This window comes from Argentina silus (genome assembly GCF_951799395.1).
Source record: "Argentina silus genome assembly, chromosome: 13".
NCBI lineage: Eukaryota > Metazoa > Chordata > Actinopteri > Argentiniformes > Argentinidae > Argentina > Argentina silus.
Genome location: NC_139667.1, coordinates 16473567 through 16489029, shown reverse-complemented (window position 1 = coordinate 16489029; position 15463 = coordinate 16473567). Strand labels below are relative to the sequence as shown.

The 15463-nt window shown below is 41.4% G+C and overlaps 1 protein-coding gene across 1 annotated transcript; it reads left to right on the top strand.

Moving 5' to 3' along the window:
• The first annotated feature begins 10111 nt into the window (after nt 1–10111).
• Nucleotides 10112–14760, top strand: fam241a (family with sequence similarity 241 member A). The gene is made up of 2 exons (XM_083684027.1): nt 10112–10304; nt 11622–14760. The coding sequence occupies exons 1-2, from the start codon at nt 10179–10181 to the stop codon at nt 11943–11945; spliced, it is 450 nt and encodes a 149-aa protein (XP_083540153.1). The 5' UTR covers nt 10112–10178; the 3' UTR covers nt 11946–14760.
• The last annotated feature ends 703 nt before the right edge of the window (nt 14761–15463 follow it).

The following is a 15463-nucleotide window of genomic DNA, read 5'->3' as shown; positions in this document are numbered from 1 at the left end:
GAGTTGGTGATTCTTTGCCAGATTTTATCTTTTGATGACGCATACATTTTCCCACTTTGTTTTAAATTTTTAGATTTTAGATTAGATTAGATTCAACTTTATTGTCATTGTGCAGAGTACAAGTACAGAGACAACGAAATGCAGTTAGCGTCTAACCAGAAGTGCAAAATAGCAGAAAGTGCAATGAACAGTATTTACAGGTAGTGCAATATATGAGCAGTAAGTAGTGCAGTATAATATAAGTAGTGCAGTGAAAAAAAACATTAGCATTATAGCAGAGTAAATAAGTTACAGTATGAACAGTGTAGTAGCATATGAACTGTATCGGTAATGCAGTCTAGCAGTATATATATGTATTAACAGTAACATGAGGTAGATAGCAGAATAAATATAAATATGGAATGCCGTATGAACAGTATAAACAGGTATGTACAGTATGTGCATACCTGTTTATACTGTTCATACGGCATTCCATATTTATATTTATTGTTAAGTCTAGCAAATGCGTGATTTCATTTGAGGTCTGACCTGGATTTCCCCCCTTCCAAGTCACAGTCCATTGTAAAATTATATAAGTTCCGCCTCTTTTCGCGCTCACCTCCACACACAAGCGCAGCATAGTAAGGTCTTTGAAAATAGCTTCTCAATATATCAGCATGGGTGCAGGAAATGAGCACGTACATTAGATTTTAAGTTTATTTGAAAATCACCCTAATAGTTCTTATGCACAGAGACAAAGCCTAAAAAACAAAAGGAGAATTTTGACATGATATCCAAGTGTGCAGGGGCTTACATTTTCATTAGATAGACCTATAAATGCAGCTTTGGCCCTGCCAGAACTCCATTTCTTGGTTCCAAACTTGCTTAAGCAAGTCCAACTATTGTTCTTCGACATAGTTATTATTATTATTATTATTAGTAGTAGTAGTAGTATTAGTATTATTCCAATTCTTCCTCCTACAACTTTTAAGCTATTCACACCATTCCAATTTTAAAACATGCAGAGAGATCTAACTCACAGTGCTATGACTTTTGGTTTTGATACCTATTTAACTTTAACCCTAAACGTAACAAATTTGAAAGTGCACTTTTTAACATGGAGGTCTATGGAAACCAAAAGATGCAATTAAGCTATTAACACCATTTCAACTGTAAAATGTGCCAACTGTAAAATTGTCAACTCTGATTAACTATTTTGATACCTATTTGATACCTATTACCTTTTTAAAACTATTAAGCCTTTTGTAACTCAAAACCTCTCAACCGGTTAACATCGTGGAATGTTGATTTCGGCCTCAACATTCTGTGAGCTCCTTTGTTACTGCAACTGCCATGGAACTTTCAGGACAATGCACTTTCTTTGCTACCAGTTCTACCCCACTGAAGCCACTCTCAACCACTTAACCAACCAACTATACCACTCTCAACCATTCAACCCACTCCACTGAACTGCCCCAGGTGTATCCTATCTATCTATCTATCTATCTATGACCTTCAACGACCTAACATCATATCCCTTCTTCCTTTCACCAGTCACTACTGCTTCACTCAGTATAACCGGTGACTTGATGACTCACTGGTCACATGCACATGCATACACCACAAACACACACACACACACACACACACACACAACGCATGACTTGGCAACTTTCTTGGGGAGAGGAGAGGGAGTTTCTTGTTTAAATCTGACCTTGGACCTTTACTGCTTGGACAGATGTTAGCGAGATAAGTGGGTGATATGTGTTATCTCTCTCTCACCTTCGCTCTCTCTGCGGCTAGTAAAAAGTCCTGAGAGAGACAATAAGCTAAGATGAAAGAAAACATCACAACCCTGTCACAATCATTGTCACTTGGAGGACAGCTATACTGTAGTAAAATACGTAGAAACAAGGTTGTATGGTATTCATATGTGTTCATTTTTAATAGTTTAAAACTACCAAGAGCATATTCGCTTGGCAACACAACAGATCCTGTTGGAAAGCTGTACTTCTACTTTTCTGCCCCCCCCAGCACTGTTCCAGCAACTATGGTGAAAGCATAGCCACACCAGCATAGTACAGCTCAGCTTGGCTCAGCTCAGTAGTGTCAACAGGGTATTGCTCTATGTTGAGAGTCAGACATGCAAACAGATACACAAGAACTAATTAACAATGCATACACGCAAATCTTCCTTTGTAACTACCATGTGGGCCTACATACATTTGTTTGTCAAATATAATTTGTTCACACTGTTAAGTAAAGAGAAAAATTAAAGTAAAACTTGTCAACAAAGTGTTACGGAAATATATGATTGACTGAGCAATTCAACTGAAGTCGCACCTACCAGGCCACTCTTACTGCAATAGAGTACTGGCCTGGCCCAAAGACGCTCTCTACAGGCCAAAACACATCATTGCAGTTTTACTTGCACCAGAAATTATTTTGTACAAACATTAGGGTCTATTCTGATTTCCTTTTGCTCTGCACCTTTTACGCACTTCTGGCTCTGCACTTTCCAAAATTTGGTCATTCCATTTTGAAAAGGTGCGCGCATATCTTGCCAAATAGCCGTCCCAGACTTTATGCACTTGGAAAATCACACCCTCTGCCTCAAAATACAATCTCTCTGGTGGCCAAAAGAAATCTATGAAGACAAGATCGGGAGTAATCCCTTTCCTATGTCTATAAACTCTTTATTTTGAAGGCGTGCTTCTGGATAGTAACATGTAAAAACTGGATTCTCATTGTCATTAGGCTTTAAACAACAACTAAGTAGCCTGTTCTTTGCCATAGCCCACCTACTTTGGAGTGGATTTGAATTGTGGAGAATAATGTGCCAAGTTTGCCAAGTGAAACCTCTAATGTGGGGATTAATTGCGGTTGAAGGGGATCTTCTAAGCAGTGCAACATGTTTGTGTCCTCTCATTTCAGTAAAACATAGGATGCCATCAATTTCAATTAAATTATCCAAACCACAGGCACAGAAAGATGTACATGCTGGCAAAATAATGTTTTGTCCATAGTGCTGTCAATCTGCTGTCCACGGTGCTGATATTGCATTGCGAAATCAGTGGTGGAAACATTGCCAAGGTAAGCCTTCAATATCCACAATATAGCACACCCTCCATCTCCAGTGGCGTTTTTACAGAAGGGGCATGTGGGGCAGTGCCCCACCAAAGGTGGCCCTGTGGTGCAAGAAGCTTGTTACATCTGAACGTTGTGGCAACATGTATTTTATATTTAATACAAAATAGCGATTCAATGGTGAAATTGGTGTGTATAAATATAATAAACTTGACTCACAATCCTTATAGTGCTGTTTTGGAGTAATTACTCTAGCGTGTGTGTGTGTGTGTGCTCACACTCCTGCTGTGCTCCTTGTCCTATCTCTCTGCTGTGGGGCAGTGGAGCACTCTGCCCCATCGTTGCTAGGGGAACAACGTTACATTTACATTTATGGCACTTAGCAGATGCCTTTATCCAAAGCGACTTACAAATACATTATTATTTGTTAACAGGAGAGAACTTGTACAGGGAGGGTAGTGGGGGTGACGAGGTCTTAGGAAGGACTGTTAAGATGTAGCCTGAAGAGATGGGTTTTCAATCTACAGCAGAAGATCGGTAGTGACTCTGCAGTTCTGACAGTGGGGGGAAGCTCATTCCACCAGCGGGGCGTCAGGACAGTGAAAAGCCATGGCCGAGTAGCGCGGCTGCTGCATCCACATAGAGGTGGCGGTGCCAGGCGGGCAGCCGAGGTGGAAGAGCGGAGTGATCGTGCAAGGGTTTGGGGGCTAACCATTGCTTGCAAGTAGGGAAGGGCTGTTCCCTTTGCCGCCCAGTAGGCAAGCACCAGGGTCTTGAATCTGATGGGAGCTGCTACCGGGAGCCAGTGGAGGGTGCGGAGGAGGGGTGTGACATGGGAGAATTTGGGGAGGTTGAACACCAGACGAGCGGCAGCGTTCTGGATGAGCTGCAGAGGTCTGATGGCGGAGGCGGGGAGTCCGGTCAAGAGTGCGTTGCAGTAGTCAAGGCGGGAGACTACATGTATTTGGACCAAAACTTGTGCTGCTTCTCTGGTGAGGAATGGGCGTATCCTTCTGATGTTGTAGAGGAAGAATCTATAGGAGCGTGCTGTCGCTGTGATGTTCGCCACACAGGTTAAGTGGTTGTCAAGGATCACCACAAGGTTCTTGGCTGTATGGGAGGGGGTCACAGTAGAGTTCTCTACTGTGATGGAGAAGTCTTGGAGAGGGCAGGCTTTCCCTGGGAGGAAGAGCAGCTCAGTCTTGTCAAGGTTGAGCTTGAGGTGGTGGGCTGATATCCAAGCAGAAATGTCAGCAAGACATGCCGAGACACGTGTTGCCACCTGTGAGTCAGAAGGGGGGAAAGAGAGAAAAATGCTTCCTCTTTCCAATATTTATTTCCAAGAATCTTGGCCACCAGTGGGGTGTGATTTTGAGGCAGAGGGTGTATTTGGCGAGATATGTGTGCAGCTTTTGAAAATGGGAATACCAAATCTTGGAAAGTGCGGAGCCAGAAGTGCATAAAAGGCACAGAGCGCAAAGAAATCTGAATAGACCCCCTTGTGAACACATTAATTTGTATTGGCTGATCCTTGACCATGGTTCATGTCATTGGAACTCCATCTGTTGGCCAATAGTAATCCTGTTTACCTGTATATGACCCTTTGTTGGTAGATGGATAGAGACCAATGGAAAAGCAGAGCATAGGAGATGACTGGTCCACTATTTTTGGCCCTGGGTGTTTGAGTGGACAATGGAGTGGTATACTTCACTGGCGAAGAGGGTGTAGTATCAGTGGGTGTCTGGGTCTTTTTCTTTTGCCTTTGGCCTCATTTTGCGTCTCTTGATGTTCCTCGGTGGGGAGGACAGTAACACTTTTTTTAATGGAGAAGAGATCATGGCAATGTTGGTTCTCTGTGTCTTGTTTGTAAGAGTGGGGGGTGTCATGTATTTCAGTGTCAGCATCTTCCTTGTAGGGGTAGAGACAGAGGTTATAGCCAGTGTCTGTTTTGACTTTGGTGAAAAAGGGGATTTCCTGCTGTTTAATGAGGATTTAGGAGGAGCTCTCTGGGTCTTTTTCTTCGGGGAGGGGGATGTGGCAATCACCCCCACCACCTTAAGGCTAATGGAAGCTTCCACTGTTCCCGCCATGTTCTGTGCCTGGCAGCAGTAATCCCCAGCGTCCTTGTACGAAATTCCATTCAGGCTGATGATAGACCGTCGGATTCCCACCCGCGGAGATTCCTGCATAACTGTAACATTGGAACATAACAAAAGACTGTGATGTCTATTGACATAAAGGAAAAATAAATAAACAAATAAATAAATAAATAAACACATGGCAACAAGACTGGGTAGAAAAAGAAACACACTAACTATCTGAGGTAGCGAGTGTACGGTAGTACTTACAATTTTCCAAATTCCTTGGTAGCTTTTCAGAATCCCCTGTGCTGTCTGGCTGTTGACAGCATTCTATCATGATCAAAAATAGTCAGACAAAGACAGTGACACATATTCCGCAACTACAGTGAATGATTTTCTTGAAGGTAGACTCAGCACTATGACCTTACCATGAAAATTTGCATGAGATATGTCAGCTTCGTAAACGATTCCATAGGCATTTGCATATGAGCATGGCAATGCAATGTGCTAGCTGCTTGACAATAAGAGTCATAATCTTGCTTTGCACTTCTGCACTATCTATCTGCCGGTAGAAGCCTGGCAACTACGTGGCTACATCATATTGCTGAGTCTACCTTTAAACCATGTAAAACAAAGCACTGGAAAGCTTGTGCCCTCAATTAAAGGCAGGTTTTAAAGATCCAAATCATCAGGGTTTAGGTACCCTACCTGTGTTGTAAATAGACGGTCCAGCCACTTTGGTCCAGGTGAGGGCTGGCGTGGGGTAGCCCGTAGCGTCACAGCGGAGCATCACATTGCTGCCCAGGGGGGTGGTGACCCTAGTAGCCGAGGGCTGGACTGAGGGCCTCATGCACTGGGACAGGTCGGCATGCGTGAAGGGCATATCTGGCTGGTCAGCGGTCCTGCTGCAGGTCAGAAGCTGGTCCATCAAAACCACAGGGCTTCCCAGGGACTTGGACAGGGCCATCAGTATAGACATCTGGCAGTCACATAGCCAGATATTGTCATGGAGACCTAGAGATCCGGACAGAGATTAATGTGTCTTAATGTGGTTCACAACAAATGTTGTGAAAACTTCGGCTTGTGAGATCATTTGCATGTTGATAATTAGCATTTACATGTTTGCATGAATTTGTATGTTGTCACAAAGGACAACTGTCAAAAACTAACATTTTCTGTCAATCTATTATTTGTACTAGTGGCTACTTTTATAACCTAAAACTAATCTCTCTGTAGAAAAGCTAAAATGATATGTCTAATTGTGCATCATACCCAATACTCTTCTCTGTGTGGGGCCCCTGAGCTGCCCAGGGAGGGGGAGCCAGAGCTCCAGCAGTTCTGAGGGCAGAGTGGTCAACCTAGGGTATAATAGAACAAATATAATAGAATTGTTAGCAATGATCATGCAGTGGACCCAAGTGCGGAGAGATACTCAGACGACAGCGTAAAGTAAATCAAGGAGAGTTTTTAATGAGAAAACTGGGGCACGGCACACAAACAAACACTGGGGGAAAAAAGGGTAAAATAAAGGTGGAGAAAACCAAGCTCTGTTAACTAAGGTACGCGCTTAACAAGCGGAATAACTAGAACTAAAGAAATACGAAACTGGAACTAGGGCAATGGGGTAAACGACTAGGATTGCAGAGCAGACAGGGTACCTCACAGACAAACAGGGAGAATCTCTGACAAAGACATGGGGAACACACAGGCTATATATAACAAACAGGAGACAGAATACACAGGTGAAATGAATGCTGATAGATTGGGAGGCCACTGGCCCCGTACCGCCAGAGGAGGGCACCAGAGTCACCAGACAGCAACCTCAGGCGTGACAATAATAGAAAACAATTTAATATAATAGAACAGAATAGGAATCAGGTCATGCCGAGGCGAGGAGAAGAAAACAGACAATATTCTCCAAAGGAACTTCAGGCATAGCATTCAGTATAAAATCACAATACATTACAGTATGATAAACACACAACTGTACCATCCACACAGCTCTTGACAAATACAACTGCACAGATGCAGTGTAAAGAGACCGGTCCTACTGCAGACTGACCTATTGCTTGAGAGGTCCAAGTAAGTGACATTGGGGAGGAAGAGGGCAGCGTGGGCAGGGAGGCTGTAGAGGCGGTTATTGTGCAGGCCCAGCGTACGTAGGCGGGGCATGTCCCTCAACCCCTCCCAGGGGAAGGCAGAGAGGAGGTTTCCGTCCAATCGCAGCTCGTGCAGGGCCTTAAGGTTGAGAAAGCTGCTGGGGTGGATGATAGTAATGGAGTTGTAGGTCAACCACAGGTACTGGAGCTGGGACAGGTAGAAGAAAGCTGCCCGGGGCACCCTGGAGATGGTAGTCTTCTCCAGGCGCATTTTGACTGTGTCGGCTGGGGCGGTGATCGGGATGACCGACATGCGTGGGTCAGAGCACAAAACGGACCTGCCAGTGCAAACAGTGTCATTGAAAAACAGAGTGTCATTGAAAAACAGAGTGTCATTGCTGAACCATTCTGCAACTCAAGGGTACCAAAGAGGATCTATATTTGTTGTGTAAACATACAAGCACGGCAAACCACATGGCTATCACTTTGTTAAGCCTTTTGATGTCTTACAATGGTATTTCACCAACTATGTTTGTCACATTTTATCCAACCATTACAAAGGATTTTATAGTGCTGATGCATGCTTTTGATATAATTTGCAATTTGTCACAGAGCCATAACTTGATGCAGTTGTTCACTCTGTGTAAAGAGAATGTATTTAGGCCAAGAGGCCAACATTAGTCAAATCTCCCTGGTTTTTGTTAATATTTGCTTATATATTGTTTTGTTTTTTAAATATTGTTTTATATGTCCCATGCACCAACCTCACCAAGTCAGTTTCCTGTATGTGCAAATATACTTGGCTAAATAAAATAATTCTGATTCTGATTCCGATCTCCCTGGTACGAGAAACTAAAAGGAGCACACCTGAACCAAGCAAGCAACCAAAGCAAGGTGCTAAATTAAACAATTGAATTAACTCAAATGTACGTTACCTGAGCCCTGTCCCATTGCTCCCTTCTTGGTAGACACAAGTACACAGAGACGGGCAAGAGTGGATCACCAGGAGGCAGCATTGTAGAATGTGCACAAACAGAATTAGATACATAATTCACCAAAAGAATCTAGAGTCATCAAAACTTCTGTTTAGCTCCATACTCCCTCTGATATTCCCAGGCTGGGATTCCCCTCTGCCATTGGAGTGGACAGAAACTGAAGCAGATTAGCTAGGGATTACGCAGGCTACTAGGTTTTAATCCTATGCCCCACAGTGAGAGCAGAAGAAATCATAACATCAAGGGTCAACACTCCAAAGGGTCTGAATGTAACTATGATGCTTGTTGGTTTGTATGACAAACATTGTATTCACTGCAGATCATTTTAAGAAGTAGTAGAATGATGTGTTGGTATTTCTATGATAAGTAGCAAAAATCATTCACTTTTAATTGCATTCTTCATAGTCCTCCTGAAAACGTAGCTTGGTAGTCCTACAAGAAGAGTTTGTTTTGATTCATCTACTCATCTGTAGTGATGGCAGTGCGACACTGAAGCTTCGATACGTGCTTCAAACCCTGAACAACAATTCCATAGAACCACCGCTTCAAAGCTTGCTTTGATGCGAAAAAAATCACGTGACATATGACGTCCGAAGCAGCAACTGCTTCATTGCCTGAATGAATCACCTGACTGGTTCGCGGTCCAATCAGGTGATTCACTGGCACTGCCTCGTCTCGATTCTGACAGGTGACAGGTTGCGACAGTTTTGAATTTGAGCGCCTCAACACTTTATAACCGCTCTAAACAATGCACAATTTGTAGGTTGTCGTAGTAGGTGCGTTGTTGCTGTTGTTGGTATTGCGTTTGTATTCTCTGAGTGTTCTTCTTGTAATCTTTCAGTGTTCCCCATCCCACATAATCACCCCCTGCCATAGTTACACAAGCACACCCAACCTATGCCATATTTTCCCCAGCACTCTCTCCTCAATAACACAATCCACACATTCATCAATCTTTATTTGTAAATAGAACATGATATTCAGTCTTAGTGTGTGTGTGCATCAAAGAATTTTCAAAGCAAAGATACTTTAAATCCAAGGGTGATCAAAGCAAAGATGCTTCAGAACAAAAGATCTTTTCTACAAAAGTAAAGTAGTTTCTCCAACACTGTTCATTGAGGTGTGTGTGTGTGTGTGTGTGTGTGTGTGTGTGCGTGTGTGTGCGTGCGTGCGTGTAATTAAAAGCCTTCTGTCCACCAACTACCCGCCTAATTTGACTGCAGCCTTGCACTTCACCAGGAGAGGTCACTGAAGCTTCGAGTAATGAACCCATTTTCGAAACAATTGGCTCAAGTGGTTCAGTGCTTCACAAAAGCTTCATTTGCCCATCACTACTCATCTGCAACCTGTGGCATGGCACTGGCTGGTGATTAGGGCATCAATATAAGGAAAGAAAAATAAAGTTTGCTCCTCTGTAAATGGACCACTGTAAATTCATTTGAATTGTCTGTGAATCTATTGTCAATTAACTAGAGCAATGTGAAATTCCCCTTGTAAAAGTGTTACTTCCGGTCTTGATATCAAAGTTGACATATCTGAGGTTACATTTCTAGTTCACTTCCCCTCCTTGTCTTCTTTTCCTCAGCTGCACTGATGATTTGACAGAACTGGACAGGTAATGCAAATAAGTATCCACCATTCACCTTATTTTTATTTTTTTTGCTTGGGATGTACAATATATCAAATGTGTTGGTTGTCACTCGGAAATATCCATTTGAGCAAAAAAAAACGTTGGACTCTTTTAAAAAGCAACTGAAGACCTTTAAGCCTTGCTTTTAATAAGGTGCAGGTAGAGGAAAGAAGGCAAGCCAAACCCCTTCCCCGTGACGTGGGATAAGACTATCGCACACGTGACAAACGTAGGGACGCCCGGAAACGTCAGATGTTTTCATTGCTGAGATTTATTATATTAACATTGTTCTACCGGTGTGAATAGTATGTCCACCTTAACACCAACTGTGAATGACCAGCCGGTGCATCGGCGTGACTTTGAGGAGCTAGAGAGTAGAAGAAGGTTTCATTCTCATCATGCGCCCAACTACACAGCAAGACAAACCACTCAGGTATTAACAGAAGCTAGCTAGCAACCAGTCTAAGTTCAGTGTATGTTATGACTGTAAACGTCATGTACATTTCCTTGCCAATAGTTCAAACGAGTTAAGCGAGTTGGATTTCCTTGCTGTAAGTTAACCAAGCTAACTAGCAAAGCGTCTAAGCCCACACGATCATGCTTGAGATGATGACATGATGAGCTAGTTAAGAAGAGATAGTAAGCTTGTACCGACGCGTAGATAATCTTTGGACTCTTCCGGGTTATCGCTGTCTCAGGACGCGGAGTGGTGCTTCATTTACGAGTCTGCCTAGGCTTCACCACTTACTACTTGTCTTATTTGCTGCAAATAAATTCAACGTTTCATTCAAGTTAAAATGTACTCGTTCATAAATTATAATTATTTTCTATTGAGTACTTTGTTTATCGACATTTATGAAACATGTATAAAGCTGATACGGTCTTACGGTCTTATCTATAAACGTTGTACCAAGGAACGTTTCGTTGCAAAGTCTTGGCACGCACTCATGTTATTTATCTCAGATTCTCAGGGCAGTCTGTACTCCTTATGCAAAAATGCATTGAGTTGAGGTAACTATGTCTGGCTTCAGGATCAGTTACTGTTCAACAACAATGATAAATGTATTGTAAATTCTGATTTGTATCATCGGGTTTGGGTAGAAACTCATTTCCCACTGTCATCAGCCAATGTCTCCACCTTCAATCAACCAGCAGAGTCACATTTCAAGGCTGGCAGTTGACTTAAAACATGTATTTCACAGTACATGCCAATGTATATTAGCCTAAGTGAGGTCTTGTTATGTTTAATAATAACAATAATAATAATTTTTATATATATATATATATATATATATATATATATATATACACACACATACATACATACATAAGGAACAAGGCGTGACTTCTGCTTAAAGTAAATAAAGCATCAACTACATTTCATTGTTAGCAGATATACACCTGCTGATGTTATTATTTACTAAAGCTTTGACCATCAGCATTTTAACATCACCATGACCATTCTGCAAAAGTACCAAGACCATTGTTGTTGTGACTTGCCTCTGCAGTATTACTGAGCCCATTTGTAGGCTTATATCCCCCACTGAGGACATCTTAAGTCTCCTTGTTCCAAACTGTGGAAACTGGCTCCAAGTCTGTGTCTTAAATGTGTCCCTGTTTTTCCAATTGTGCATAACCTTCTACATGGCCCCAGTAATCAAAAGCAATGTATCATAGGAATTTGGCCCTAAATGTTTTTTCAAACTTATCTTGGTTTCAAACAACAAACCTATTTTAACTGTCCTCACAGGATGACCCCAGAACCAAGTTGCGACCCTCTGCTGACCCCAGAGCCAGGCCACGCCCCACTGGTAACCCTGTAGCCAGATGGCCCCTCATAGATGACCCCACGACCCGCCAACCTCAGGTGGACGATTGTGAGCGACTGGGCACTCTGTTCGGGGAGCTCAACAAGTGCCTGCGTGGCATTGGCTTCACCCAGATGTACTTTGGGGAGAAGATTGTGGAGCCTGTGGTGATCATCTTCTTCTGGGTGCTGCTGTGGTTTCTGGGCATCCAGGCTCTGGGGCTGGTTGGAACCCTGTGCATTGTCATCATCTACATCCAGAAATAATGTGAGAAGAGCGAGTTTGATTGGCAGTTGAGAGCCCCTGTGTCTATTAATGAAATGATGCTAAGTTCATCCAGAGTCTCTCACTGTCTTGCATCAAGGCTTTCTAGACTCAGTGAGCATCTGTGGATGCTCGGCTTGATAGTGGTCAACTAAACCTGGTGTGAGCTTTTATAGTGGCTGGTGTATAGAACGGCTTTGTGTCCCACTACATGTTTCAGGGAGGGTGTGCCAAGTTGTTTTCTTTGAAGTTTTTCTAAGCTTCTCAACCAATCTAACTCCACAATCAGATCAATCAGCTGGTCATCTGTGTCCCGATACTCTAAAGTAGTGTCCTCTCCTCATCTCCTTTCATATGTGGGTGCCGAATCTGCCAATGTGAAACAATTGGGTAGTAAGAGATTGGATATGTTGGATAGCTGAACTGACTAATCTAAGCCTTTTCTCAATTGTTAGGAACACGACTCCTTACGTCCTTTAAAAGAGAAAGGAAATGAGGAGAGGAAAATATTTATGACTCAGACATAGCCATTGCTTCATGTAAGCAGCTAGAGAGATTTTTCTTTTGTCAGTGTTTTTTGTACCGTGGGAATATAAAAAAAAATATATCCCCGCCCCCCCAAAAAGAAAACAAAAGAAAATGAGTCTTGGCCCACAAATTGACAGAAATTTACACTAGCTTGAGTTCTAGCTCAATTGTCCTAAAATGCATTCCCAGGGTATGGAAATTACTGACACATTGATTTTGTAGTGAACCAAGGCAAAGTGGGACCAATGTCCTAATGCCTTCATGCCTCTAAATGACCTGGAAGTAGTAGCAATGGTTTCATAGTGTCATAGTTACTTGAATTGTTCCCCTACTTTGAATATGCATTCAGAAATATCCTTGTTGACATGCATGTGACCTCAATGAGCCCCATAAGCTTGCACTTTTGTAAATTGTAATGGTGGCCGTGCTCTATATCAAGCCTATCCTTTTGAATGAGATTGGTATGTGGTCAAGAATTCTACCCTTAATCAGAGTTGTATAGTGTACCGAGGAGCTCACATACTTCCTGTGTCCAATTTCAAATCCACACACACTCCTTGTTCAATAATCACACCATTGTATCAGTCATTTTTACCTAATGGTGAAGGTGAGGATTTGGGGTCAGGTCAGCTGATCCTAAATCTATGCTTTGGGACAACCTTGACCAGCATCATCTGCATAACTCAGGTTTGGATTCACCTACTGTTGAATGAAACATAATTTTCAAAACATTGTGTGGCCAACCAAAGTATGATATCTTAGTCCTTATGGAATGCTTGACTTGTGTTTGGCATCTATGTTGATATGCAACATTTCAAGAATGTCTATTGTTTAATATCAACTAAGTTAACGTTTTTAAAAGTAAGTGAGAACAAAGCATAGCGTGATGCTTGGGACCTGGAAAAGTGCGTGTGAGGACATTAAAATGCAAGTCATCTGTACCAGTACAGTCCTTCCACACAGTTAAACAATGTCCTGATACTCTTATATGGTAACCTTGTCACCTGCAGTGTTATCTAAATGGTGGGTCTGGGCCAGTAGCTTGCAGTAACTCTTATCTAATGTCATGACTATCATTACCTGCCCTCCAATAAATCTGCCTACCAATCCCTCATTCTCAGTTAAAAGAAACTATTATCTAAAACTGTCACTATCATCACTTGCCCCCCAATAAATCTGCCCACCCCTTGTTGCATCTAGTTGGCTAGGGACTAGGGAGCTACTGACTAAAGAAAAAAACTGACTATAACCATTTAACCTAAAAAAAAACAAAAAAACACTGGACTACTAAGAAACTACTTTGACAAATACAAACTCTCTCAGACCTGACCAGACCCATATCATTCATCTGAGACATTGAATTAGAACTAAAAAACAACAAGCTTGATGTAGGCCCTACTGCCCACTACATGTAGATTTTATATTTATATATATATATATGTGTGTGTGTGTGTGTGTGTGTGTATATATATATATATATATATATATATATATATATATAAATTGTTTTGATTGCAGAAGGTTGTCAAAAATACCTTTTTACCTTACATGGCAAGTATAGGTAACTAATTTCTTTCGTGAAATTTAATTATAAGAACATGTTAAAGTTCTTCTTTAGTAATCTCTTATTCTGAGTTCAAACAAACCGTAAAATTGTCATCACCTGCCCACCAATCACCCACACCCACCCCCGCCAAGCCCCTCATCAGGTTGTTTTGCAAAACGAGTATACGTTCAATTGAAAATCTTTCAAAAAGTTGAGCAATTTCTATGTTTTGAATGCACCCTAGAGGTCTGTGTCTTTAAGGGAAGTGATCTACTGTATGTTTACCAATAAGAATTTAGTTGATCTCAAATAAGTATACTGAAATGTGTAAAGGACTTGGTGTGTGAGTAATTTGTAGCAAATATTGATTTTCTTCAATGTGTTTGGCACTGACAGTACACTAATGTAATGGTTTTGATTATTTGAGTATATAGGTTTGCAATGAGTTTGAGAGCTAGTGAGTAAAAGTCTACCACTGATGATTATTTCAGAACAGAAAAGGGTGGCATATCTTGGATCACTGGTTGTGCTATGTACATACCAATTAATCAATATCACCATGCTGCATTTTTATCATTGTTTTGAATACATTATTTTGAAATGGCTTTTGAAATAAATTATCCAGGTCTTTGAATAATATCTACACTGACAATGCTATGCATGCCTGCAAAGTGATCGAACTTGAATGAACATTGAAATATGTCAATAAATAAAAGTTAATATATATGTTTTTATGAAAGCTATCTGTGTCTGGCCTTTTCAATACATGTGTGTGGGGGTGTTAAATACTATAACTCAAAAAGTTGTTTTCTCAAATTAATGCCTAAAGGAGGGGTCCAGTGCTATTGTCACTCCTTTATTGGGTGAAAGTGTGTACGAGAACAGAATGTTCCAGCCAGAGAAACATACTTCACCCCACTCCACCCACTCGTAAAGGTGAATCATCACATTTGAAAAACAAATACAAATACAGAATCAATACTAGACATTGATAGCTCTTTTATGCCTGTGCAAATGATGTGACAGAACTCACCTGACTTACCAGAAATACCTGTCAAGCCAATTGTTCCATTATAAACATCGTTTTTACAGCAAAAAGTTGATATTTTTCGCTGGAGTGGGTATTTGTATCAAATGAAAGCTATTTGCAGTTTTGATGGAGCTTTTTAATGAAAAAGCTTTAATTTTATAACTGGCTTCATAACATTGTGCACATTAGTATATTATCGTGTGTCTAGAAATATCAAATGTTTTTCAGTATCATGAGCAATCAATGTCACAATACTGATCTGATGTCACAACTGATGACATCATAATGTAAGCAAGAGTGAGCCAAAAGTGAGATGACCTTCAGAAAGGTCCTGCTATTGCATATTTCACTGTTCTATGATGCAAGAGCAGGTCAGAAAATCATTTCTTTCTTGCACTCCTGCCTATAGTTGTTAG

Excerpts from the sequence above, each read along its gene's own strand:
- fam241a (XM_083684027.1), top strand. The coding sequence starts at position 10,179 with ATGTCCACCTTAACACCAACTGTGAATGACCAGCCGGTGCATCGGCGT. Across the intron at positions 10,305-11,621 it reads CAGCAAGACAAACCACTCAG|GATGACCCCAGAACCAAGTT; the intron begins GTATTAACAGAA and ends CTGTCCTCACAG.